General features: G+C 45.2%; 1 protein-coding gene across 5 annotated transcripts in view; it reads left to right on the top strand.

Moving 5' to 3' along the window:
• The first annotated feature begins 416 nt into the window (after window positions 1–416).
• EWSR1 (EWS RNA binding protein 1) overlaps window positions 417–10800 on the top strand; it is a 30768-nt gene continuing 20384 nt past the window's right edge. For 2 of the 5 annotated variants that reach the window (XM_072600048.1, XM_072600047.1), the window contains exons 1-4: window positions 422–518; window positions 5659–5695; window positions 5860–5911; window positions 7982–8105. In XM_072600048.1, the coding sequence (XP_072456149.1) occupies window positions 506–518; window positions 5659–5695; window positions 5860–5911; window positions 7982–8105 (226 nt within the window). In that variant the 5' untranslated portion in view covers window positions 422–505. Of the gene's footprint in view, window positions 519–915; window positions 1320–5658; window positions 5696–5859; window positions 5912–7981; window positions 8106–10800 lie in introns of those variants that run through there. The other 3 variants (XM_072600050.1, XR_011965256.1, XM_072600049.1) reach the window with 3 other exon arrangements.

Raw genomic sequence — 10800 nt, 5'->3', positions numbered from 1 at the left:
GGCGGAGCGGGTCCCAACCTGGCCCCCCCTCCAGACTCCCCCCTCCACGATTAGTCAGCAGTTGTGCCACGGCCCCAGGATCCCTTCCCCCAACGCTCCGGCTCGTCTTCGTTTTTCCTCGGGGAGGACTATTGTGGGACGGTCCCTAACAAACCCAGGACGGAACCATTCTTCCAATCTATGCCCCGTTGGGGAGTAGGATCGGTGACCGCCCCGCCCCCAGGGCTCGTTCGTAGGGGCGGTTCGTGGCGCTTCAGGAGATACTTAGACGCCCCCAGCCTCCCGACCCCACCCCCTCCCGACTGAGGCGAGAGTTGGGTCGGAAAGCCCTCCCCTCGCCTCTCTCCGTCTCCTTCGCCTCTTCCCCTCCCCCCCCGCGGACCAATCCTAGTGGTAGAGCCCGAGGTTGTGCGGTCCGCGCCTGCGCAGTGCGGCGCCGAGAGGGCAAGCGACCGAGGGAGAGAGAGACGGACGTTGAGAGAACGAGGAGGAGGAAGGAGAGAAAATGGCGTCCACGGGTGAGTATGGCGCCGGGGCCCCAGGGCACGCCGTGCCGGCAGCCGAGGGAGCTGAGGCCTTCGGGGTTGGGGGCGCCACCGCGGGGGTCTTCTCGGGGCCTGGGGGGCGGCGGGTGGAGGCGGCGCTGCGCGGCCGGGCCGCGGGGCGGGCTTGGGGCCTACCTTCGCCCTTCTTCCCTTCCCCCTCCCCCTCCCCGCCGCGGGCGGGTGGGATTCTGGAACCTTCCGCCGCCCCCCTCCCCCTTCCCGGCGCGCGGGCGGGTGGGCGGGGAGCGGGCCGGGTGGGGGCCTCGGCTCGTTCGCGGCGGGGGCGGGGGGCGCGCGGCGACGGCGGGGGCGCGCGGCGGGAGGGAGGGGGGCGGCCGTGCGCGCGCGCTCCCGCTCCCGCCGCTTCGCGCCCGGGTTCGCGTTGGCCCGGCCGGGCCGCCGTCGTCCGCCCGCCGCCGCTTCCATTGTGTCCCCGGGAGAGGCCTCCCCGCGGCCCGCGCGCACTTCCCGCCACGTGGGCCGGCCCCTGCCGGGACCCGCAGCCGCCACGCCCTGCGAGTGGCCGCTCCTCGAGGGCAGGCGCCGTTTGCTCCGCTGATGCCCCGGAGCCGCCCTGATGCCGGTGGGAGGGCGCCTCCGGGCGGGGAGCTGCCTCCGAAGGGGTTCCCCGGGGGCGGGACGGGGCTGGGGGCGTTAGCGGAGGACCTGTCACCTGCCGCCCCGCGGCGGCCGGAACCTGCCCGTTACAGCGGAGGAAACTGAGGCAGGCCGAGGCGGCGAGACCTCCCCCTCCGGTCTGGGCCGCTATGGCCGGTAAGCCAAGCCCAGCCCCTGCCCTCGAGGAACGCCCTGGGGGGGCGGCCGCCGCGGGACCCCCTGAGCCCGGGAAGGGAGGGCTTAGAGCGGCTTGGCCCCTCCAGCCACGAGTCCGCGAGGCCTTTGTCTGCCCTGCTCTCGGCTGCTCTCCTGGGATCCGTGGTCTGGACGGGAGGGGGCCCGAGGGGCCGCTTCGGGCCTTTTAATCCTGGGCTGGCGGACGCTCTCAGAAGTAAGCTGGAAGGGGAAGTGCTGAGCTCGCAGTTCTGGACGAGGGGAAGCGACTTGTTCGTTTGCCCAGATTTTGAAAGGGAGCTGGGATCGTGCTGCCTTTGGGAGAGACTGTGACTTTAGAACCCCTGGAGTGCCTTCGTGGGCCTTCAGGCGGTTCTGAGAGACGGAGTCCGCTGGCCCTACCGTCTCTGGGCGTTAGAGTGAAACAACGGTAAAATCTTGTTGGACTGGAGTTGGAAGGGATCTGCTCTGAAATGTAAACTGTCTCCACAGTTTTCTGTTATTAGAAGAACTTTGCGTTATCTTTTCCGCTAATTTGTTTTTTTGAAATTAGCAAATTCGTAGATAGGTAGAGGTACCCAGAGCCATGTATCTAGGTAGCTCAACTTAATGGTGTTTCCGTGGATTATTCGGAATCTCTGACCTAAAAAGAACAAAAGGCAGGACTTATCTTGAATTATGGCTAAGTAATATTTGTACTTTTTGGCTTCCAGGATTGTTGGAAAACCTGGGTTGATTAAGTGTATGACGAGAGAATCTTTTAGCTAGCTTTTGGGCTTAAGGAAAGTTGTTGACTTATTAAGCTCTATGCATTAGTTTAAGATGTAATTGCTGTGAAGGATTTCATGCATTTAGGAATAAGCCAATTCAAATGTAATTAGCTGTTCCCTCCAACTTTCCATGAATTTGTTTTATTTCCTGGGGGTATTTGGAGCCTCTTAAACTTAATGGTTGTGGGAGGGAACTGAGAGGACGTTACCCTACTTAGGTCTCTGCCCCCTATTAGATACTGCCCTGAGGCACTCTGGCTTCTGGCTTCTATCCCTCCGTTGAACAATAAAACCTGGGTCTTTAGATACAGACCTAAGTAAGATGGGAGTGACCCTAGAAAGAAACCTTTGTGTGAAATGCACAAAGAATGGGAAAGTGTTTTTCTTTGCACTCTACCTACATTTCTCCTTCATGCCTTTCGAAGAGGAATTGCTCCTGCCAAAACCTAGAGAAAGGGGGGAAGTAGATTTTGAAAGCTTCTCCTTCTCTCCTGCAGCATGTAGTATTTGATTTTGATAGCTAATCTAAAGATATACTTGTCCTTGATTGAATTCATTCGGTATAGGAGCATTGGGTGGGTAACTAAGTCCCTAAAAGTGGCTTGGTCAATACTTGTTGACTTTAACGTGTTTTTGCTCTACTCGACCTGAGGAGGGAGATATCCTTCACTAAAAATTTATGATGTATCTAGTCTGACTACTGTTGTTAATAAACTGCATTCATTAAGGTGTGTCTTTGAAGTCATTCCCCACCCCCAATTTTATGGTCTTCTGCACAGTGAGATTGGATTTTTAACTTCTTATGGTTCCCACTGGTACTTTGCATCCCTTCTCAGAAAGTTTTTAAATGCAGAAAATAAAATAGAGGATTACAAAGGAAGCCAGTTATAGTTATAAAAAAATTCTATGTATGTGGACCCCAGATTAATGACCCTGGGACTAGATGGTCATCAGAGATTCTCTTTCAGTTTTGGAGTAGTTTGTGTAGACATTATTTTATCTTCAGACTTAATAATAATAATGGCTAACATTTACATAATGCCTCTGTGTTTCAAACATTATGTTAAGTCCTTCACAAATACTATCTCATTTGATCCTCACAACCCTTCCAAAGGAGAGGGTAGGTGCTATGCTGCTATTTTCCTCATTTTACAGAAGAAGAAACTGAGACCGAGAGGTGCTAAGTGCCTTTCCCAGTGTCACAGGTGGGCTCAATTGGAACCCTGGTTTTCCTGACTTGAGACCTAGTGCTTTATCCACCTAGCCACCTAAACTTGTTATGCAAAGCACATTGTCCGAAGACATTAGATAGTTTGTATATTTACGGCAAATCTAAAAGCCTCTGTAGATTTGATTACTATATAATATAGTTACTGCATAACCATAGTGGAAGCTGTGTAACATTTTCTGTTTATAATGTTTTGTGCCTATGGAGAAAACTACATTAAATGCCAGGGACTTGACTTTTCAGTATGTATTGCTAAATTTTCTTATCAAAGTAGTGAATATTGTGATGATATTCTTTAAGATCCTTTAAGACTTCAACAATAGCTTTTTTAATTTAATGCTTTGACAGAAACAAAAAACCTTGTGCAAAAAAAAAATGCACTTGTGAAAATATAATTGAGATGGTAGTGATTTCCAAATTGATGATGTAGAGATCACAGATCAGGTAATTAGTTTTAAATGGGACTATAGTGAAAATATTTGATTTTTAGATTATTTTGTTTGGTCAGATGGAAGAAAGTTTACCCTAGGAAGGATAATGAGTTAATGTTATTGGGAATACTTGAGATTGTATCGAATAAGTTGATTTCTATTGTAGGTAGCTTAGGCAGATGAGAAGGAGGAGTCAAAGTTTCTGAAGGAGTATAGGGGGAAAAGATGAAAAGTTACATATTATGTAGATAAAGGGACTTGAAAGATGTGGAACAACTTGTGATACAATTCTTACTCAAGGACAGAGGGTTTAGATGGATTAGAATCCACAAAGACCAAAACTGTTACCTTTGAAGGAACAAATCTGTCTTTTACAAGAGTGGACTTTTTTTGTTTCAGCCCTTAATGACTGTACTCTGCTTAGAACAAAATGTGCTTGTGGAGGAAAGTACTTTGTTTGACAGGCTATTTTGCAGTAGTTCTTATACTTTGCTCATTTTTAAATCCATCAAGCTCCCTATTCCTACCTTTGTTTTAATAGTCTACTTAAAGTTTATTAACTTAGCCTTTCTATTTTTCCCCCTCATCACCTCATCAGGACAGTCATTTCTCAATAGAAATTACTTTTCCTAATTGCACTGCTTTGCTTCTGGTAAGCCTGGAAAAAGAATTGCAGATTGACTTATTAACATTGGTGGTCTTTGTAAGCCAAGTTCCACTAGTGAGAAGTGAGACAGTTTTCTGTCAGTGAGATATCCCACTCTGAATTCTCGGACTAATTGTTCAGGGTTTTTCTTGAATTACCTATTTACAGTTGCAGGAAAGTTAGTTTTAGTTTTCTCTAAAATTATTTCTCCTCCAGATATTTACTTGCTTCACAGGATATGGGGATCATCTACAGTTTTAAATAAGGCTATTATTATTAGGGAAAATGAAATTCTCCCCCCCCCCCAAAAAAAAAAAACAACTGTTCTGTAACATCACAAATGAAAGATTGGTATAAAACTTGTCGAATGAAATTTATGGTCTCTCTGCTTCCCTCTCTATGTGCCAAACCTGGTGCACTTAACAAATATCTTGTTGCCTGGGGTTATGAGGCAAGTTAGTGTCTGGGGCCTAGATTTGAACTCTGGTTCTTAATGATGCTAGACCCAGTGCTCTGGCCCCTGATGACCACTTTCAGAGTCATGGGCTCCTAGCTGGAAAGGGTTTTAGAGATCCTGTAGTCATAACTCCCTCATTTGTGCGTAAGGAAATTGAGACTGGCACATGGTCACTTAGGCAGGAAGCAGTAGAGTCAGAATTTGAATCCATGCCCTCTGACTCCCAATGAAATGCCTTTTCTGTTCCTCTCTGCCTCTCCTCACCTGCAGTTTGAAGGGGGAGTGGGGTAACTCAGTTACTTCAGTTCTCTCAGACTTGGTTTCCTCAAAATAAATACATGCCTCCCAGGTCAAATGAGATATTTGTGAAGTGCTTTGCAATCCTAGAGTGCCATTTAAATGGGAGTTCTTACTAGGGTCCTGGCTTTGAGGGTCTCCCTTGTGACCAGAGGCATTTTGACATCTGCTCAGAGAGCACTTTTTCTTTGGAATCTATAAGGGGTTAGACTCCATGACCTTGGCTTTAGGAGCTGGCACTGTGTTTTATCTAATTGAGTAACTCACTCAGAATTAAAGAAATGTTTAGTGACCTTGATTTTTAAAAGCCTCTTAGCAGGTAATTGGTCTCCATTTTTAGTGTGGCATGTGAAAATGATCATTTAGTTGCTCGAACCTCACATCCAGAATTGCCATTTCCCTCCTGATACTCCACTTCCTTGCCTGTTTTTCGGTCTTCATCACTCCCCTCTGCTTTATTTAACCTATTCTTTTCCTCGTTCTCTCCTCTAGACTATAGTACCTACAGTCAAGCTGCAGCCCAGCAGGGGTAAGTAATGTTCATCTCTCTATTACCACAGATGATAAAAAGATACAGTACAGCATTGTCTTGCATTTTGTCCCTCTCAAACCCTTCCCCCTTACACGCACACTGTAATGGTAGAATCTTGACCTTTGGTATATTCAGTATTTGCTGTCCATCTCTCTTTACAGCTACAGTGCTTATGCAGCCCAGCCAGCTCAAGGATACGCACAGACCACCCAGGTAATCTGGACGCTTATGTATATACTTAGATCTTCAAGGTAAAATACAGAGATGAACCCTCCTGGAATTCTTTTTACCAAGCTGTTTCAACACAGCAGACTGGACAGACAGACTTCTGATTTTACATCTGAGCTTTCTTTAGACTGATTTTGATAAAAATACAGGAGGTGTACCATACACAGTTTTTTTCCTGGATTTGTAATATCCCTACGGTCATTAACATGCCTTGGAATGATTTCCTTTGTTGAAGGGTAAGAGAATTCTCTTTGAGCTGGTTTCCTTGACTGAAAAATGGGGATCATAATGCTTTAGAATCACAAGCTCCTAGAGCACTAGAAGGAACCTGACCAAGAGTCTCCCCCATACAGCATTCTTGAAAATTAGTCATCCAGTCTCTGCTTCCAGACCAAGGGGTTCAACTTTAAGGCAGCTCTCATTAATGAGAACTTTTTCTTTACATGGAACTGAAGCCTGACCCTCTGCAAATTCTACTGATGGCTTCTAGTTCTGCCCTTTTGGACCAAGGAGAGAAAGGGAATCTTTCCCCATGACAACCCTTCAAATATTTGAAAGTGGCAATCTTGGCTCCTTCTTCCCCAAGCCAAACAACTCCACTTCCTTCTGCTGATACTTGTATATTCTGGTCTTGAATCCTGTGATCATCCTGGTCACCCTTTTTTTGGATACTCCTCAGTTAATCGATAATCTTCCTAAAATATGGCACCCAGGTGATAACAACAGACATGTATACATGTAGTGTTTTAAAGTCTGTGAAGGACTTTATATAGTTTACATAATATTACCTAAACCTCAGTTATTCTATAGGGGAGATGTGAAAATGTTATCCAGAATCCCAGCTGTTCTGACCAAGGCAAAGTATGTCAGAATTGCCTCCTTTTGTGGGGGGATGCTGTGCTTTTTTTTTTTTCAAGCAGTTGTTAAGAGCACATTACGTTTTTCAGTTGCCACAACCCCCTGTTGACTCTGAACTTTATAATCAAACCACCACCACCACCCACCCTCCCTCATGCTTCTTGTCTTTTCCAGATGAATTACTTTCTAGCTGTGCTTCTCCCATATTATACTGTGAAGTTGATAGACTCAAGTATAAGACTTAACATTTTATTCACTTCAGCATGTGCTGTAGAGTCAGATAGATTGTTGGACCTGGGAAGAAAGATGAGCTGTTAAACCAACCACAAATAAAAGTGACCTCAAACAGGACAGGGGTGATATGTTATAGAACTTTTTCCCTCCCCATCTTTTAAAGTCTAACACCAGATTTGAAATGTCTGTGGCATCACATTAATTCATGATAATGCACCATGAAAACTTATCCTAGGTACAACCATGATGTACTGACTGGAAATTCTTGTATAACTGGTCATTCAGAATAAGCCAGTGAGAATGGTAACGTTCAGAGACAAAAGAACAGTTAATTCCTTGCCTATTTTTAAGTATTATTGAATGTTCTAGTTCAAAAGATAGTGTTTTTCCAACTGATTCATTTTAGTGGCTCTTGCATGTTCACACTCATTTTTTTTGAAGTGATTATGACTGTAAGAGTCTTTGCTTTTCAGACCAGATACCTGCCCAGGTGATCGAAATATCCTCTGGTGGACTCAAACTCAACTTTCATTCCCTCTCGGGGCTTTTCTTTGTATCATTTGCTTCTGCCTTCTGATCCAGCTCTGGCAAGCTGACACCTGGGTCCTCATTATTCTCTTTTTAGGCTCCTTTCCTGCTTCAAAGTTAGCTTGGAGTTTGGCTGATGAAAGTGCCAGGGCCTTTGACTTTAGGGGCTCAGATTACCAAAATGTAAGAAATTGAGTAAGGGATAACAAGCACTCATTCATGTTTGCCTCGGAGATTTCTCCTGGATGGCAAAGTGTGGATTAAATCCCTGAGCTCAGGTTCCACCTGACAGTGCATGCCTCTTGTGTGGTTCTCCTTTCTAGAGAAAAGCTCATCTGGACTTTGTCCTTCTGTGCAGCAACTTAAAAACAGGGCCTTGTGGGGCTCAACTGGAGCAGTGACCCTTAACCTGTGCGGCCTTTCTCTTTGGGGCAGGCATATGGGCAACAGAGTTATGGAACCTATGGGCAACCTACTGATGTCAGCTACACACAGGCTCAGACAACAGCAACATACGGGCAGACTGCATACGCGACCTCTTACGGACAACCTCCGACAGGTAAGACCCGGCAGATGCCTCCATCGCTTAGTCTTGGCCCAAGACTTAGTAAACGTTCACCTTCATGACCGCAGTTCACCTTCATGACCACATCGGCATTGATAAACTTAGGTGGTGGTTGGGGAGAGCTTTTTTTCTCTTATCTTTTATTTAAATATTCTAAGGAAAGTGTAGGGGGTTAAATTCTAGGGAAGAGAATCTTTATAGAGCATTTTGGGTACAGCTTTTGGATTGCAGAACGTTTCAAGGCTGCAGTAACACTAAGGAGTAGCTGCCCTCTCTGCTTCGTGTTGTGTGCATTCCACAGCAGAAGGGGCCAGTGCACGTTTGACTTGCCTGCTCATTCTTGCATGCCCGAGGAGTGCTTTGTCATCTTGTCTAACCCTGTGATGTTAATTAACCTTCTAGGTGTCTTGGTGTATTTATCCCTAAAATCTTCACACCACACCACACCATACCACATCACTCACAGCAGCTGAGAAAGGTGCTTTCAGGTGCCATTTACAAACCTGTGGGTTTTCAGTTTGATTTGGGGAGGGATTTCTTGTCTTTTTTTTCTTCAATATAATAGTAGCTGCCCTCTTCCCTAAGGTGTTTCATGTGATGATTATCCAGCTGACTTCTGTTCTCTAAAGGGCAGACTGCATGGTTAGACATGTTTAGAGAATCAAACTACCACTCTGCCTGGTCCTTGTTTGTCTGTGATTTCTAGTCCAGACATACATTTAACTTGGTCTTCGTCAACTGGGTGAGTTTAATTTCAGGTCCACTTTTAATCATATATATGGCTGTTTGGGGGAGCTAAAAATAAATAATTAGAACAAATTATGTCCTTTTTTTTTAAGTTTTTTTCTCCAAATTTATTTGTTTTCAGTTTTCAACAATCTTCCATAATTCCAAATTTTCTCCCCTTTCCTCCCTAAGATGACATGCAGTCTTACGTGAGTTCTACACATAGATTCCTATTAAACGCATTTTCACATTAGTTATGTTGCATAAAAGAATTAAAATGAATGGGAAAAACCATGAGAAAAAACAAAACGTAAGAAAGGAGAAAATGGTCATTTCGTTCTGCATTCTGACTCCATAGTTCTTTCTCTGGATGTAGATGACATCTTACATCATGAGTCCTTTGGAAATGTTTTAGTTCCTTACATTGCTGTGAAAGTCCTATCAAGAACAGTCCTCATATACTGTGTATAATGTTCTCCTGACTCCACTCATTTCACTCCGCATCAGTTCATATAAGTCTGTCTAGGTTTTTCTGAAGTCTGCCTGTTCATCATTTCTTATAATAGTATTCCATTATATTCATATGCCACAACTCGTTCAGCCATTCCCCAATGGATGGGTATCCCCTCGATTTCCAGTTCTTGTCCACCACAAAAAGAGCTGCTATAAATATTTTTGTACATGTGAGTCGTTTTCCCATTTTTATGATCTCTTTGGGATAACCAGAAGTGGTATTTCTGGGTCAAATGGTATACACATTTTTATAGCCCTTTGGGCATAGTGGAGAACAAATTATATCTTGATATGTTTGGGTTAAAAGTGGAATAAATGAAAATGTGTGGTACATGGTATTTGATTCTGCTCCGTTTTGAGCTAACATTTCTGGCTCCTCTTTTGTGTTCTGTGTACAAGGTACTTAAATCCATAAAATTCTTAGTGATTTAACTTCAAAATCCATACAGTCCAGCACTGTTTCTTTGGGTATAAAAGATTCTGGGGGAAGAAACTCATCTGATTGTAGATTATATTGTCCTGTTGTTAAAAGAAGAATACTTTGTAATATGCTCATTGGTGTGTAGCTGATTAACCTTGAAAACATTCACTACAAATTTTCCCCAATGATTGTTGCAATTGGGGGAAGAATTAGGATGGGATACATTTCCTAGCACTCTGAGCACTTGAAGTTCTTAATTTGAAACCAAGTGTTATTTGAATATGAATGGAAAAAGTTAGATTTGCTTTTACCCCCCTTTGGGTCTTTATCTAGACTTCCTATATGTTTATCCAGTTGATGTTTTCTTAAGCACTTTCTGTGTGCTTAGCCCTGTACCAGGCTCTGAGGTTACCAAGACAAAAAGGGGAACAATCCCCCAAAAGAGACAGCCATCTGAGGGACTAGTGTAGTATGTACACATATGCACAAATATATACGGACAAGAGAAAGGGGAGGGGGAGAGCAAGCACACAGGGATCAGGAAGGGCAGTGATTACAGGCAAGAGGGCAGGCTTACTGGAAATAGGGAGCTTTAGATGTGGAGAATAGCTCATAGTTGAGGTTGATGGGAATGAAGAGTTCTTGTAGGGGATTGTATGAATGTGAAGTCAGTCTGTAAAGATGCTAGGGAAGGCCTTGAGGGCTCAGAATGAGGCAGTGGGGAGCCCCCAGAGTTTCCCAATGGAGAAGTAACAGGGTCAGATATCTGCTATGGAAATACTCTTTGGTGCAGTGCTCTAGAGGATGGATGGGACAGGGCAGAGATGGAAAACCAGGGGGAACAGTGACAAAGTTGGTCTAGAATCAGAGCAGTGTCAGTGGTGAGAAGAGAGGTAGACTGTTGGAGACAAGCCTTCCCTTGCTTCTCCACCTGCCGCCCCCCCCCCCCCCCCCCGCCCTCCAAATATATTTACAGTGTCTCAGTTTGGTGCTTTTCCCCTTCTCTGTTGACCTCTCCAGTAGAAGGTG

This window comes from Notamacropus eugenii, chromosome 4 (assembly GCF_028372415.1).
Source record: "Notamacropus eugenii isolate mMacEug1 chromosome 4, mMacEug1.pri_v2, whole genome shotgun sequence".
Taxonomy (NCBI): Eukaryota; Metazoa; Chordata; class Mammalia; order Diprotodontia; family Macropodidae; genus Notamacropus; species Notamacropus eugenii.
Note: the sequence above shows the minus strand (reverse complement) of the source record. Positions and strands in the feature narration are given on the sequence as shown.